Source organism: Acomys russatus, chromosome 9 (assembly GCF_903995435.1).
Source record: "Acomys russatus chromosome 9, mAcoRus1.1, whole genome shotgun sequence".
In the NCBI taxonomy this organism is placed as follows: Eukaryota; Metazoa; Chordata; class Mammalia; order Rodentia; family Muridae; genus Acomys; species Acomys russatus.
In genome coordinates this window covers 6366511-6383908 of record NC_067145.1, presented here as the reverse complement: position 1 = coordinate 6383908, position 17398 = coordinate 6366511, and the positions used below count along the sequence as shown (strand labels likewise).

At 43.8% G+C, this 17398-nt stretch overlaps 1 protein-coding gene across 1 annotated transcript in view; it reads left to right on the top strand.

Annotated features, from left to right (window-relative positions):
* The window catches only part of Ttc23l (tetratricopeptide repeat domain 23 like), a 54783-nt gene that overhangs the window by 802 nt on the left and 36583 nt on the right, over window positions 1-17398 (top strand). Inside the window, 2 exon segments of the mRNA XM_051150840.1 lie at window positions 4207-4363; window positions 7994-8117. Of these exon segments, the coding sequence (XP_051006797.1) occupies window positions 4207-4363; window positions 7994-8117 (281 nt within the window).

Below are 17398 nucleotides of genomic sequence, written 5' to 3'. Positions count from 1 at the left end.
GTCTTCTGTAAGAGCAATATGTGCTCTTAACAACTGAGACATCTTTGCATCTTTCCACCCTGATAAGTAATCGTTAGGGAGCAAGTTCTGTGTGTGGTGTGCTGTCTGTAGCATCCGTGCTGTAATTATGAATCAAAGAGAGGATGGGCATTGCTCAAAACTGCACAGCCCGTTAGTTACATTTAATACAGGTCGTCCACTGTTAGCCATTGACCTCTTCTCTATACGGAGGTCTCTCGCTCTTGGCACTTTCGACATTTTGAGTTAGGTAATTCTTCATTTGGGAGGTTTAGAAGCATACCTTGCCTTTACCCACTAGATGCCAGTAGCACTGCCTGGACTATAACAAACAAAAATATCTTCAGACATTGCCAAGTGTCCCCAGGGGCAGAATCAGCCTTAGGTGGGAACAACTGCTTTGTACCAGACCATTGTGAAGAGATACAGCAGAAACCATGGCTATCAGCCACTTGTGTCATTTAAATTTTTATGATAGCCATAATAAAAAGTGAACAGAAATAGGGATGTTTCATTTTAATCCTGTTTTATTTCAGTATATTTAGAACATTGTGTACAACTCCTAAGTATTTTATACTAATTTTCTTATAGTCATAAAAATTCAGCCTGTCTTCACATTTTTGAGGACATCTTAACTCTAACTAGTCATATTTCAGGCTTATAATAGCCACCTGAGACTGTTGGAGAGAGATTATGTAATACATCATAAAATATCTTAAGGTTAAATGTTATAGAACTCTGAAAATGTTCTCTTAAGAATGTAGAGCTCTGGAGCTGGAGAGACAGAGCATCAGTTAAAAGCACACTCCGTGCTTCCAAAGAACTGGAGTTCAATTCCTGGCACCATGTGGCAGCTACTGGTTGACTAGAACTTCAGCTCCAGGAGATCCAAACCCTCTTCTTGCCTCCACCCATATGCACAAGGTGGACAGACATACATACAGGCAGAAACACCCATAAAATAAAAGTAAACAAATCATTTAAAAATGTAGAGTTCATAATGGAGCATCTTGGAAATAATCTGAGTCTTTAAATACATTACCAATCAGAATGCCTATTTATGATTTCAACATATGGAGTGAGCCACAGTCTGTGAAGGCTTCCATCAGTTTGCTTATTCCTTTTACTCTCCTTTGAGATATCTCAATTGTCATGAAATATCCTAAATGTCATATTCAATTGTCATCTTTTTTTTTAATCTTTTTTTTTTTTTTTTAAGCTGAATGTTCAAAGCTAACTCAGGGCTTTTTGCTCTCAGATCACCCATAAAGGCCTCATTGTTCGCTTGTCATTCTTTGAGGTTATTGTTGGAAGACTGCTGCCGTGGTCTCAACATAATCTCACTCAAGGCTTAATTAAAAATATCAGTGCTTACAATGTTTAATACCCACAACGAGGAAGCTCTTTCATGAATTAATGGATTTAACGTCTACACCATGTCTATGGAATAAGCAGCTCAAGCAAAAGTTCCTAATGAGTGAAAACTGTTCTTTCCATTAGCTGTTCTGAGCTTACTTACAGTCTCTTGTCACGGGTTTGCCCACTCCTTGGCATTTCCAAGCATTCTAAAGACTCTTGTTCTTTTTCATACCCTTTCTTGTTCACTATGGAACAAATTGTTTGAATTTACTGTGAACAAGAGAGGTATTAATTTGGGTATGAATGGATTTGAGAAATAATGTGATTCAGACCTGGCCTCAGTGGGATTTGCTTCTCAAAGGCCAAGACTCTCAGAGGAAAAAATGCATTTGGAGGGGGGGCGGAGGGGGACTTGGAGAGGGAGGAATAAATCAGACTATAATGTAAATTGCATTTTAGTAGATATTTGGAAAAACTTTTGCACCCTCTTGGAGTGTGTCTTTTCATTCTTAGAGAATTTCATACTATCCAACCCCGTTCCTTACCCACCCAACTTTGTCTTTAAGCAAACAATAAAACACTATCAAGTCCAATTCACACTGACCATAGACTCTTGGGTGTATAGCCTTCCACTGGAGTGACACCTTTAAAGACAATTACTCCCTTTCTCAGAAGCCATCAGTTGCCAATAGCAACTAGCTATGGTTGAGACTTCAGGCTCACCTCCTCTCTCTATAATGTTTGGGAATCTACAGGACTTCACTGACTGACCAACAACTACAAAAGAAGTAGCCCATTCATAGCTCTGGATTTTTTTGTTAGCCTGCTGTGTCTAGTAAAGGCATAGTTACCCCATTACAGGGTAACTCCATTTAAATTCACCCTACCACATGGTCCAGCTGTACTTCTCTTGGACATATAGGCCCACAGGACTGTATACCGTACTTGACATACCTGCTCATCCATGGTCATTGCTGCTCTATTCATAATAGTTGGGATGGAAACAGCTTCGATGTCCACTGGCAGATGAGCGAATAATGAAAATATGGCACACTTACACAATGGAATGTTAGATGATTCTTCAGAAAAGTAAAATTATGACATCCTCATGGAAACAGATGGAAATGGAAACAGTCTGAGTCAGGTAGCCCAGACCCAGAAAACACAAATGCCGTATGTTTTCTTACATTTGTGGATGTGAGCTTTAGATTGTCAGGTATGTGTATTTCATTTGTAATATCCGAAGAGGTCAGGAAATTGGTCAGGGGCCACAGAGAAGAGCTTTAGGGCATGGTAGAGGAGGAATATGGAGGATTTAACTAACATAAAGAGAGTTGCGAAAGACACAGAGACACCCACCGCCATAGAATCTTCTTAAGGAACATATTATACACATATATAAAATGAGCTGAAGTGGAATGTTTCAATCACTGCTTCCGAGAGAGATTCCTAGCAGATGTCCAGGCTGTGTCCTGAAGGAAGGGCTAGCATTTAGCAGAGAGACAGGAGCCCAGCCTGCCACCTGCCTTCTAGTCACCTCATCTCACCAGCCTGTCTCGTGGTTTACTAACAGCATGCTCATCTGGCATGAAGAAATGCTCCTCCGTCCACGTGACCTGGCATGCCTGCTTGTCTCCAGGTATGTTATTTGGAAGAAGACTCCGAGTGGATTTTATGTAATTTTCAAACTTGGAGTAAAAAATAACACTTGACATTTATTTTCCTGTTCTACCTTCCTCGATTCCCCCTCTTAAAAGAACAGTAAATACACATTACCCAGTAATCAGTGCAAAAAGGATAGTTGTTTGAGATGATCTTGTTTTGGAGCCCCTAATGGCCCTCGACTCACAATTATTCTGTTTGAGCCTCCTGGCATTATAGGCATGAGCCACTACAACTGCTTAAGGCAGACAAGCTTTATTTTCAAAAGTTTGCAGTGGCTCGACTCCCAGAAAGCACTGTGAATAGGAAAATGATTTCTCTGGGAGACATTTCTAACTAATTGTTGTTGCTGTTAAGGTGTCAGAATTCTGTTTACTGCAGATTGACTTGGTTCATTTTTCAGGCAATGTTAGGATATGATGGTCTCTTTTCTCGGCGTGAACACTTCCAGTTGCTCCCTTCACTGCTGCTGTCGGCCTTGCAGCCAGAGCTTTTCTATGCTGTGTGTAAATGTGTATGTGGTGTGTGTGCAGGGAATTCTCAGCGTGGTCCTTTCTTACCACACTGGTTTCTATGTCTAACACAACAGAGGAGCCACTCGCTTCTCACTCTACCCTAGACCCAGCCTGTGGTGCTCTCTTACCAAAAGCTGCTCTCTCTGTGGTTAATTACAAATTACACATGGCCGTTTTTGAGATGGGTCTTACCTTTAGGATCTTCAAGATATCCTAACTCAACACCCTCATGTTTTTAAGATGGAGAAACGAAGTCCTGGATCCAATAGCAGTAACAATAGTGAACGTTAAGGGTGCGTGTGCAAAGTGCTGCTCACCGTACAGTGACGTATGGGTATTAGCTCCTTTAGTCCTTCTAATGGCACTAAGCAGGCGCTCACTCTAGCCCACTTTATAGGGAAGTCCTTTCAATAACAGCCTATTTAAGATTATGTGGTTTACAAGCAGAGGAGCTGTGGTTCTAATGCAAAGAGACAGGCTGACCAGATATTTACTTTGAGCTGCCACATTGCTGCCCTGCGTGCTAGGTCTTGAGAGCAGTGTGAGTTTATCGTGTGTCTTTATTTAACTTCTGAGAGAGCAGGTCCATCTCCCCAGCCTTCTGCTTTGTCTTTTTTGAGAATCCCAACGTATGCTCCTCTTATGCCCACAGGTCACAGCAAACCATAATCCCAGAACAGGAAACAGATGAGATGGAAGAAGACAGCACAGTTCAGGAAGAGGGGGTGACTGTTGACTATATGTCCCTGCCAAAAGAGAAACTAGCTCAGTGCCAGAAGAAAGTCAACCAGCTCATTCAGGAAAATATGGTAAACGAACAAGATCTTTACTGGGGTTAGGTTGCCACTCAACAGTGCGGACCCTATATGCAATACCTTGCCTCAACGCTAGAATGAAGCGCATGAGGAGACTGTTGTGTGGTGTCATAACCGAGAGAAAACGTATGTGGGGGAGCATAGTGGGGAAGCCAGTCTACCCTCCAGGTCTCCACTTTGCTGTCAGCTCCTCACGGGAGAGTACCTGCTTTTAACTTTCAACCAAGCATTTAACTAAAACTGCACTGTTTACCATATCAGGTGCTGTTTGGTTAGCCTTGCCTGAAAAGTCTCTTAAGCATTACATCAAGGTAAGAAGAGGTCAGGAGAGTGAAGCAGGAGGCCAAGCATGACAGAGTTCAAGCAGGCGCTTGACTGTAGGCAGGATGCCATGGCCACAGTAAAACCAACCAGAAACCAGACGACAAGGGACAGAAAGCAGCAGAGCTGAGTGTCCAGGGGAAGAAAGTACATGCATTTCTAAAGCTGTGTCAAGGACTTGGGAATCCAGATCTCTGAACAAGTATATAAACAAAAGTTTTCAAAATCTAGGATCTTGAGAGAGCAGCACATTGGCTTTCTTTATTAGGACGCAGCCACCAACTCGCTCCCAGATTGTGAGGTGTCAACAGATAGATCCATATGCTGACTTCCAACTCATAAGGTTGTACTCTGACTTCTGGCCATTCGGGCAAGGGAAGGTGATTCTAAAGTACCTGTGAGGAAAGCAGGGAGAGGGCTCAGGGAAGGCTGAGGAGGCCCATCGAAGCAGACGGTGGTGACACCTCTAACGGCTGTTTATAATCCTGCCTCTGCAAACTGTCCGGAGAACTTGCAGTAGAAAACAGCCGCAGCTTGGATCTTCCTCAGTTCACACATGCATTCTGGAAATATCATTTCTGTAAACAAAAAAGTGCCATCTTCCACACAGTGCAACTGTACCTCTTTGCTTCTGTTACTGTGATAAGCACCATGGCCGAAGGCAACTTGGAGAGGAAAGGGTTTCTTTGTTTTCCATTTGCAGGTAAGAGCTTATCACTGAGGGAAGTCAAGGCAGGAACTCAACCAGTGGCACAGGCAGTAACCATGGAGAAAAGATGCTGTTTAGCTTGCTCTCTTTCATGCCTAGCTAGCTTTCTGCCACAGTGGGGTGGGCCTTCCTACATCAATTAGCAATCAAGAAAATGCCCCATAGTCACACACAAGAGGCCAGTCTAATCTGAGAGGTCCTCACCTGAGAGCCACTCTTCCCAGGTGACTCAAGGTTTGTGTCAAGGTGACAAAAAGGACTAACCAGCATAGCAAGTAGGGTTTTTAAGGTTTGAAAGTCCTTGGCCAGTTTAGATAGTAGAAATATTCATGTCTTAAGAGTTAAGTCTCATTCAGCCCAATAGTCACAGCCCTGAAGGACAGGATACTACTGTGAGCAACAGTGGAGGGGTGGCCTCTAAAGCCCACACAGGTTGTTTTCTCCCCTAGGGCAAGATCCATATAAGAAATGTAAGGGTGATCCATATAGTTAAGGGCCAGCCAGCCCAATTCAGAGCTCCTGGGAGTTCTCTTGTTTTGTTTTATACTCAAAATAGAACATAGTGTTTGCTACGGTTAGCCCACAAGAACTCTCCAAAATTCGGACTGTATATTTCTGAAGTGTTGGGAAATGTCCCTTGCCTATGGCGTGCATTGTTAGAAGCAGATGAAGTCCTGGGTAAGACAGGAAATGTAGTGGTGAAGAGGAGGTAGTCTGTGGACCTATATGAAGTGTTTCTATATTTTAAATGGGATATAATTAGATAACTTTTAAGAACGTTGGATCATGTGGACATGAACTAATTATTTTCTTACACTATCCCTTTAAGTAGATGGTGTAGGCTTCCAATTTTAGGAAAGGAAGCTGGGATCTGGGTGACCTTCCCCAAAGCAACATGTAGCCAGCAAACATCACACCAGGCTACAAACCCAGCCTTTGATCCCTCAAAGTGCGATTTCATTTCCCCTGGAAATTGATGTCTGTGTTTGTTGATCACCGTCACCACTGGATGACTATGTGAAGTCACCTGACACATGTACTTCACCATCTCTAGAACCTTCTGCTGAGCTCTTTCCCTTACTCTCCTTTGTCCTTATTATACGAGATGACCTGTTCACTGGTTGCTGAGACTATACCTCCACTGTGCACAGACCTGTAATGGTGACTGAGAAGGATAAACTTCTCTCTGTCTCTCTTTTGAGACTGTCTCACCCTATAGCTCGGGCTTTCTGGAACTCACTATGTAGACTAGATTCTTTCTCCATTCTCCTCCTTTGGCTGGCAGGAAGTCCAGCTCTATTCTTTCTCCTGCTCAGTCATTGGCTGCTAAGCATCTTTATTGATGTATCAGGAAACAACTGGAGAGCAATGTTTACACAACATTGAGACAGGATATCTCAGAAAGTTTATGGGCAAAGGGAAAAAAATGATCCTGTACTCTGCCTTTCCATTATAAACTGTATTATGTTTTAGCCCAAAATGCAGATGGAGAAATTTTACTTTTTAATTTATTATTACTTGTGATTTTATGTGTGCATGCGCATGTGCATGCGTCACGGTGCACATATAGAGACAGAGAACAACCTTGTAGAATCAGTTCTCTCTTTCCACTCTTACGTGGGACCCAGGGTTTGAACCTTAGGTCCCTAGGCATTTTTAGGCAGCAAGTGCCTTTCTCTACTTATCCATCTCACCAGTCATGAGGAATTTCATTTCAGAGAAGCATTCCAGGCAACATATGGAGGAGCACTGGTGGATATTTAGGAAGTTATCCCTTACACTCTTTTACGAACTGAACTATGTATGCATGTGAGCATGAAACAAGACAAGCAAATATCATCTTCTGATAGAGGGTCATACCATATTTATAAAGCAGTTGTACTTAAATTAAAAATAATAACCTGGGCATGGTTGCACTCAGCATTCAGGAGGCAGAGGCAGGAGGATCATAAGTTTAAGGGCAACCGTTAGCCTTAGTAAGACTTTCTTGCAAAACACAATAAAAATGCCCCCAAACTTTAAAATATTAGGTTTAAGACACTATTTGATATTAAAAAAAAAAAAAAAAAAAAAACACTGCTACCATTTGGGGATAGTGATCTTGTGGTTGTTTCTAATCTCCCATCTTTTAGAGCCACCCATGAGATATTAGTAGATGAAATAATAAAGATCGTGTCAGTGTAATAGAAGGTGAGGGCATGGAGGAATATAGGCTTGAGTGGGACTGACAATGACGGCAGACAGGAAGCTGATGAGGCCATGTGATTCACTCTCTATTCGGACTGAAAGTCTTCCATGAAGGGCTAAACGAAGCTCTCTGGCTATTAGATAGAAGACAGAGTATGGAGAACAAGAGTGGCAGCAGTTAGGATGGTGTACTGTCCAGCCACACAAAAGATGGGGGTGGCTGAGAGATGAGGGGCTCACAGTAGAAATGAGAAAAGCCTGGTGTTAGCATATATGTATAAAGTGGGGCCAACTAGATGCAGTGTGATGAGAGAGAATGCCAACGAGAATAGCATGCCACTGCCGCCTGCCCTCTAGTGGGCCTGAGCCTGTCTCCCATCCCTATAATGACTTTCCACTTTTTGCAGAGTACCAAAGCAAACAAGGAGCTGATCCGGAGTTTCATTCTTTCTCGGATTATCTTTGGGAACGAACACTGGAAGTGTGCGCAGGCTTTAGCCAACCTGGCTTATGGTTACCTGACACTGAGAGGTATTTGCTTTCCCCAGCCAGGCCTTGGTGGGCCAGCCTATGAGGCCAACTTGAGCCATTCCTCAGGGGCTGGAATGACTGGGAGGGCCCCCTACTTACCTCCATGGCATACCTCATTAAGTTAGAAAAGGGGGAGTTCATGGGCAAAGGAGACGGTATACCATAGTAATAAAGATGATGATGATGGCAGTAGTTCTTGAGTGTTCACTATGTGCCACGGTAGTATTTTTTTAGTCCTCATAAATCCCTTGAAAACTGCTGGGCAGTGGTGGCACATGCCTTTAATCCCAACACTCGGGAAGCAAAGGCAGGTAGATCTCTGAGGCTACCTGGTCTATTCTGGATGGTTTACAGATTGAGTTCCAGGATAGCAGGGACTACACAGAGAAACCCTGTACAAGTACCTTGTTCTGGTTCAGGGGTGCAAGCTGGAATCTATTCGCTAAAACTGAAACCTGAGTAAAAGCTTGGATTGCAGAGATTCTCAGTGAGGGCTCAATAGGTATCCTCCACAGATTGGGGTGTTTCTGGAATAAGGGTGAGCAGGAGCAGAGAAGTGGGTATTCTATATGAAAGACCTTACCCAGAACATTCTAGGCTCTCTGCAGCCCCAGCGGGTGAGAGTCCTTGCTGAAAACCAAGTGCAGCTTTCCTCCTTGTGGTGCTCCTGGCTAGGATATTTACCCAGCAACAGAAAGCAAACAGAATGGCTGCCCACTGAAACGCAGATCTACAGTCAGGAGCGCATAAGTGTGGGGTGATCAGTTCAGAGAAGCGAACTGAAGCCACGTGATTGGACAGTTTGATCAGGAAAAAAACTATATATAAAAGGAGGATGAAAGAGGGCAGAGGTCATAAGAGCAGAAAGCAGGAGGGCTGGGAATGCCCAGCAGGAAAGGAGGGAGAACAGAAAATGGAAGGAAGCGCTCTGTCCTGCAAGTTACAGGACACTCAGCAGTGGCAGTTGGGAATCAGAGGTCAAGTAAGGACAAGGCTGGAGACCTGATGGAGTGGGAAATGGGGTCCCTGTTGTGGGTAAGAACTCTGTCTAGGCCCTGGGAAAGCCCCGGTTCACAGTCACTCCCCACAAGACTTTGGCTGGAATTCAGATTTGAGGACATGGGCAGCAGGAAGTGGGAAGATCTGTGTGACCTTAGCATAAAGCCAGAGCCTGTTTGTTTGTTATCATGAGGGTAGATGATAACCATGGTCAGGCTGCATGAGAAACTTGTCCCATGTCCCTTTGCATGGTCAACCACAAACTGACTTGGAGTTTACCTTTCCAACTCAATTCAAAGCTGTGCCAACAGCCTTTTCTTTGAAATTCACAATTCTTCCTACTTGAGTGAAAAACTACACTTGGGATAAGAAGTTAGAAGAGAAAACTCTGTAAAGGGGAGTGTTTTGTGTTCGTTTCTAGTTAGAAGTACCTAGACTTGAAACTTGAGTTCCTGACACCTAACCTAGACTTTCTCTAGAATACATTGATTTTGACCTTTCTTTGAGAGTAGCCTCATGCCTCAGATTTCAGTTGTAGTCTTTACCCAGTCTCTCCCTCAGGATTTTTCTAGTGTTTGCCCCATGGACTAGAACAACAAAGCTTTCAACGGCAGAGAGGGATAACAGACCCTCTGAGATTTACTTCTGTGGCCAATACTCCTGTAACTGCTTTTAAAATGGACAGATAGACAGAATAAATGAATCATCCTGCTGTGGGGAAGGAAGGAGCATCCATGTGTGTGTTCAGGCCTGTCTGCACATGCACATGGTTTACAGAGTTCGGACCAGCTTTCTTCATTTCCCTTTGTGTCCTTTCCTGCCTTGGAATATGGGTATCAACCCCAAAGGCTGACTTCTCTCAATAAACAGTCATTTAGTAAATATTTTGTGAGAATCTTTTTACATACAAAATAACTACCAGCAAGAGCACACAGAAAATCTAATGTAGACACTCTCAAAGAACTTAGAACACTTTATTGTGAAGTAAGCAACCCATAGACCTATGATAGCAGGCATTTAAGGTCAGTGTTCTATAATTAATGTAAATAAAAGCTCTTGGAAAGGTTGAGTGAAGTCACTCCTGGCTTAGGCAGCACACAGTAGATGGTGTGTATGCATATGTGAATTCAAGAAAGACTGATGGAAATGAATAGGGTGTGGTCGGCAGAAGAAAGCAAGTTGTGAGTGGTACTATTCCAATGAAAGACCAGGGCAGAGGTGAAGGCTTAAGGGAGTGATGTGCAGCATCTGTTCAGGCAGCAGGAAATACCCTATCTAGTCATGATTGGGCCAGGAAGGTGAACTGGAAAGGAGGCTGTGCTGGGCAGATAACAACATGGTTTTTAAACATGGGCCGAGAACTTTGGGCTGATGTAGTACGCAGGCATGGCTGCTGAAGATTTTCCAGAGGCGGATGAGTACACCAAAGTATTCCTTTAGCAGAACTAATATCACAGTGACAGTTGAATGGAAGCTTTCTAAGTTATGGAATCTAATATTAAGGGGAAACCTAGAATGAATGGGTAAAAAAGTAAGGATTCGGAATCTGTGAAGAAAAGATGATTTTAAAAGCAAGTCCCACTCCCATGAATCTTTTCTAAGTACTTTCAGTAACATAGAGATAAGGCTATTCTCTGAAGGTTGGTTATGGCACTGAAATATTAGAAACAACAAAGAATTCATCAATGGAGAACAAGAGTGTACACTCAAAGGGGGTATGAGTTATTAAAGAGCATGAAGGACTGCTATCTGCTATGGGGAAACATCTGAATGCATCATTAGGGAAAAGAGAAGTGTAGTGAAAGACACCAATAGAATTCAGTTCTTCCTCATAAGTAAGAGAGGAATAGACAAACTATACAAAAAAGAGGGTGTGGGTGATGATAGTAAACCAGATCGGAAATGAGAGGATCAATGTTTGCTACTTCATGTACCTTTAACTTTTTCTTTAAGATGTTGTGTTGTATATAGCCCAGGCTAGTCTCCAACTTACTAGGTAGTTGAGGATGAAATGAAGTTCTGTCTCCACCTCCCAGGGCTGGCATGATTTTAGCTTTTCAGTCATAGGAATAAATAATCTATCGTAAAATGATCATTGCACAGAGGGCACAACAGCCTGCGCTTGACACCTATAGCAGGCATGGAGCTGGAGCAGCAGTAGGATCAGACACTAGAAGCCAAACCACAGAGCAAGTTCAAGGCCAGCCTGGGCTACATGACACCCTGTCTCCCTACCCACCCAAAAGAAAAGGTGAATTCCCCAAGATGACCTTGACCCCAAAGATGCAGTTTTTGCTGATGAGTAGGTCATGAAAGGAGAACTGGAATTATTGTGTAGGAGGGTTTTGTTATTGTTTGTTTGCTTTCTACAGCAGTTCTCACTGTGTAGCCCTGGCTGGCCTCAGACTCACAGAGATCTGCCTGCCTCTCCCTGGTGGCATTGACAGCATGCACTACCAGGCCTGGCTGGGTGCAGGCTTTGGTGTGTTGATGTTGAATTGCAATAGAGAACAAAATGAGCGGGTCAAAAAGGAAAATCCTAAGCATAAGGGCACTTTGAGACTAAGACTAGACAGGAGGTGTGGATGTTACAAACATTGACAATAGTAGGGTTGTAATTACAGGAGTCCATCAAATTTCCAAGATGCAAAGAGAAGAGGAATATGCAGAAAGACTTAAAAATGGACATGTTAATGAATGGGAGCAAAGGAGCTTGGGAAATACTCAGCAAAGAATCGGTTAGAAAGGATCAAGTAGATAAGGGTATCCAAGGCTGCAGCCAGGTGAGGTCTAGAAACTGTGATTTGTGATGTATGGTGGCAGGACTTTGGAAACCTTAGAACAGTTATTCCTGTGGTCACAGCAGAAGACAGACTCCAGGGACAAGTTCAAGGAACAGGAACCAGTGCTTACACTGTACATTCTCTTGTTTTGGTTTAGTTTGAATGGTTTTGAGACAGTGCTTCATTTTATAGACCAGGTTAGTCTCAAACTCATAATCCTCCTGCCTCAGTGCTGAAATGACAGCTGTGCCACCATCCTAACTGGACCACATGCTGTATATACTATATATATTGAAGGAGAAAGAAAAGATAGCTAAAATGTCAAAAAAAAAAAAAAAGACACCTTCTTTTCTAAAAGAAAGATACACTAATATTTTAGGCAGGGAGGAGGGAACAAGTTGGGAAAGAGTATTGGAAGTGCCTTAGTGTCCTAATTGCTGTGGAGAGACTCTATAACCATGGCAACTTTTATATTAAAGTATTTAATTGGGGCTGGCTTACAGTTTCAGAGGTTTAGTTCACTTGTCATCATGGCAGGGAGCTTGGTGGCATGCAGGCAGACATGGTGCTGGAGAAGTAGCTGAGAGGTTACATCTGGATCCATGGGCCATAGAAAGAGAGAGATGCTGGGACTGGCTTGCGCATTTGAAGCCTAGCTCTAGTGACACACTTCCTCCAACAAGGCCACACCTCTTCATCCCTCTCAAGTAGTGCCACTCCCTGAAGACCAAGCATTCAAATATATGACATTGTAGGGGCCATTCTTATTCAAACCACCACAGGAAGGATTTTTTTAAAATGGAGTAACTGGATGGGGTGATGCGTAACTGTGGTCCCAACCCTTGGGAGACTGAGGCAAGAGGATCACTAGATCAAAGCCATTTTGGGCTACAGAGTGAAACCCTGTTCAGTCATCCAAAGGACTAAAGGATGGGATGGGGTCCACGAGGGAGTACAAGCCCTTTGTTAAGCAGAACATGTAGGTGGCTGTTGCTTGATGAGATAAAGGATGCCAGAAGCAGAACTGCTTCCAGCTGCCCCAGGAGTAATTCCAAGGAGCTTGATGACACAGCAGCTGAGGCAAGGCAGGCCGAGAACACCAGGGTAGTTTGGCACTAGATGATGCGCTATTGCCAAGTGTGCAGGAAGGAGCATGCGGTATGTGGACAAGCAGTTTCCTGCTATTTTATTTATTATTAATGAGACAGTAAATTAATCAGCTAGCTTGTTGTAATTGGGAACTGTCCAGTTATTCATAGCTCTGTTGTAAGTGCTACAAAACCAGAAAAAGGAAAAGTAATAAGCTCCGTTTTCTCTAATTAGAAAAAGCAAAACAAAACCTGGTACAGACCCAACTGAAGGTGATTTAAAGCAAAGCCAAAAAGCACTCCCACAGATGACCTAGCCTGCAGGAAGCCTAACTGCAGCTTAAAGTCAGTTTGCATTCGAGAGAGTCTAAACGCAGAACCATGAAAAATTCTCAAACTTAAGGCAGATGTGCTACGTTACTCAACAAGGGAAACTGACTCTGAGAATAATAGTGGTTAATAGGCTTCCAGGCTATTCTAGCACCATCTAATCCTTTCTCATGGCTTAAATTTATCTGTGAGATCAAAATAAGATGGAAGGTGTTTTCATTAGCATCTTTTAGGAAGATGACTCTTGAGGCACAAGTAAACTTGTAATTCAAGACTACAAGTATGTGGCCATGCCAGGACTTATTTCTAGGAACTCTGACCCTTGACCTTGGTCCCTTGTTCCACGTAACTTCTTAAACATAAAGGGTGTCCAAAAGTGACTGCTTTCAAGTGACAATAGTGATCTCAAAATACTGGGTTTCTCTGAACAGATGTCCTCTGGCCTGAGTCACGTCAAGCGACATCAGAGGCTGGGCATGGTAGCACAAACCCTTAATCCAGCACCTGGTGGGTAGAGGCAGGCAGATCCCTGAGTTCAAGGCCAGCATGGTCTACAGAGAGAGTCTGAAGAGTAGTTTACACAGAGAAAGCTTGTCTCAAAAAAAAAAAAAAAAAAAACAGAGCAAGGAGGGGGAGGAGAGGGAGAAGAGGGAGCAGAAGGAGGAGAGGGAGAGGGAGGAGAAGGAGAAGGAGAGGGAGGGAAGGAGAGATTGGGGAGAAGAGAGGGGGAGGGAGAGGAGGAGGAAAGAGAAAAACATCAGAAACATCTGACCACACTACCACAAAAATAATTAAGATGTGCAGTGGACACCTTTAAATCTATTTTGCAGGTTTTGATGCCACTTTGATTTATACCTCATTTATGCACCATAAGTGCAGGGGGGTGGTAATGGTGGTGATGTCCCTGGCCTTGGAGAGCAGATAAAGGATTGGGCAACCACTAGGATTAAAGACATGGAGATGATGGCACACCCGTGACATCCTTCATAGAAAGATCCAGTAATAAGTCTCATGTGCATATACACAGACTTTTCTTTATGTGAACAGAAGTATTTATTTCAATTAATAGAATGCAAATTAATTTCAAAGTGTCACTGATAGTGACATTGGAGGACATTTTATCATGCACTTTCTCCAGTAGTATGTGCCATAAGAATAATTGCCATCAGTAAACAGGAGAACTGTGTGAATACTTGAGACAAAAACAGAGCTCTTTCATACTTGAAAAGGTTAGAATACGTTTCTCCATAGCAGTCAGTGGTCTTGAAAGTCTTCAGCGTTAGTTCCTCTTTCATTAAAAGTGCTTGGGTGCTCTCCATTCATTTCATTTATTACAAATTAGGTTCAACATTATTAATATGTGTAATACTAAAATTAGTTATAAGACAGGGAAAAGAAACAAGCTAACAACAGAAAAGAAGTGTTGGTCCCTTGATGCATTATGACACCTCACATGCCCACAGCAGTGCAGGTACCATACCCACAGCAGTGCATGCACCCTACCCACAGCAGTGCATGCACCCTACCCACAGCAGTGCATGCACCCTACCCACAGCAGTGCAGGCACCCTACCCACAGCAGTGCATGCACCCTACCCACAGCAGTGCAGGCACCCTACCCACAGCAGTGCATGCACCCTACCCACAGCAGTGCATGCACCCTACCCACAGCAGTGCATGCACCCTACCCACAGCAGTGCATGCACCCTACCCACAGCAGTGCATGCACCCTACCCACAGCAGTGCACGTATCCTACCCAGACTGGAGAGGATGTGAAAGCAGTGCTTTTCCCTTCAGTGCTTACTTAAAAGTGTGCCGGTTCCAAACTACACTCAGTTCACTTAAGCCCACTGGTTGTCAATTCATTGTTTGCAGTGGGAACACAGGAGTGTGCTGACAACTGTATAATGCATTAGCAGGTGAGCCTGATGGAGGAGAGTTCCTCTCAAAGCCATCATAGGCAGGCCAGGCACTGGGTTTGGGGGGGGGGCGTAATTTGGCTGGGGGAGCGGAATTCGGCCTTTGAAGCTCTGGGGATGCTTCAGGGCAGGTTTCTAGTTGTTTCACTTCCAAATTTACCCACCCAGGAAGAAGGCTATGAAGATATGGGGATGTTAGTAACTCTTCCATGTTCACGCTTCTTCCTGGTTTTGGAAAACAATCTATTTGATAGAGATTCTTGGCTTCCTATTTTATTATCTCTGGTTTTAAGACACCAACACCAGCCCCTAATGTCTCACTTTCAGAGTTTATTAATTGATGCTGAGCATCTCCAGGCACCTGACAAGCGAGATGCAGTCACCTCAGCTTAGCGTCTGCTTTGCCCTCTCTAAAATTCAGGTGTTACCAATGTGAAAGTATTAAGAGGTGGAGCCAATAAGAGATGGTTAGGCCTTGAGGGTTCCTCCCCCAGGGATGAGACTGTGGCCTCAGTAAGAGAGGCTTCAGGAAGCATGTGGCCCTTTTCTCATCAATCCTCCCAATGAATGTAGCAAGAAAAGAACATTCTCTCTCTCTCTCTGTCTCTGTCTCTCTCTCCTCTCTGTCTCTGTGTCTCTGTCTCTCTTCTCTGTCTCTGTCTCTGTCTCTGTCTCTGTCTGTCTCTGTCTCTCTCTCTCTCTCTCTCTCTCTCTCTCTCTCTCTCTCTCTCTCTCTCTCTCTCTCTCTCCCACCCTCTCTCTCCCTCTCTCTGTGTGTGTGTATATCTCCAAGTGTGGGCCTCAGACACCCTGGATTATTTTCACCTAGGAGAATTTTTGGTCACCATTGGAAACATTGTTGCTGTTATAAGTGTGCATCTCATCCCACTGCTTGTAAACCAGAAACTACTGGAAGCTGACAGGGAGGCCCAGGAATTTGTCCAGGGAAGTTTGAGAGCCACATCAGTCTGCTGACTTAGAGCCAAGCCCTCTCTTCAGAGCCGGCTTCTCTCTTCAGTTAAGCTCTTCAGGGACTAGCTGGCTTCAGAGTCAGGCATAGAGCCGGTCCAGGGAAGACTTTATTCCTTTCACTGTAATTCACTAAGGAGGTCCTGCACACTTAGAGCATTGGACACAAAAGGCTGGCCCTTTCAAATTACCTTTGTTGAAAATGAAGTTGAACCCAAGCAGTGACACTAGGCTCCAAGGCCAAAGGCAAAGCAACTTTTTAGTAATGAGTCAGTGGTGTGAGGTGGGGACTAGGGGCACAAGAAGCCGACTTGGCAGGGATGGTTATGTTTACCAGCCCCAGATGCCAGCAGAGAGTGTGAAGCCTGAGCACAGCTCCTTGCTTTCAGCAGAGTGGAAGAGAACAGGGTGGTATCTGGCCTTTTTCTTTTCTCATCAGGAAATGGGGAAGGCGTGAGTTAGGCTTGATAATGAGGCAGCAGTCCAATAGGAAGTATTCTCTAGACTACCCTTCTACCTCTGTTGTTAACTGCACAGATTGTTTAGATAAATTATCAGGAACATGACAGTTTTTGTAGCAGAGGAAAGCTCCACCAGTTCTGTCTTGCTGGGGTTTGGCATGCCCTGTGTCTTCCCAGTGAGGGGCCTCACTGCACTTAGACATTGAATTCTTGTGTGTGCTTGTGACCAATTATTATGACCAGCTTCATTTTTGGATTGGACAAAAAGAAGTATCAGATGGAAATAATTACATTCCTAAACCCTTGCATTTATAAAATGTATTTTCCAGAAAGCTGAAAGCTAGCCCTGTGTGTCTCCCATGTGCCTGGTGAGGGGCAGCTTTTGAAATGCATATCATTTGCCACATGGAAGATGGAGATGCTTTTGCACGTTGAAAAGGTCACGTGACATTTGCAGTGGAATTGTGAAGGGTTACTCAGCCCCCATCCCTGTCAGTTAGTGATTTTTCAAGCTGATGTCCACAGATCAATGCCAGGAAGATTACATAAAGACTGTTTACGGAATTCAAAGTAGGGCTTCCTGGACCTGCTCTAGAGATCCCTGCTGACCAGGCCTGGTTTAGATTGAAAACTGATCTGTATAATGATGTCCAGTGCTGCGCTTCACAACTGGACGGGTATCTGACAACCACACTGTAGACCTGTTGCCTTTTCAGGAATGCCTTGGACTGG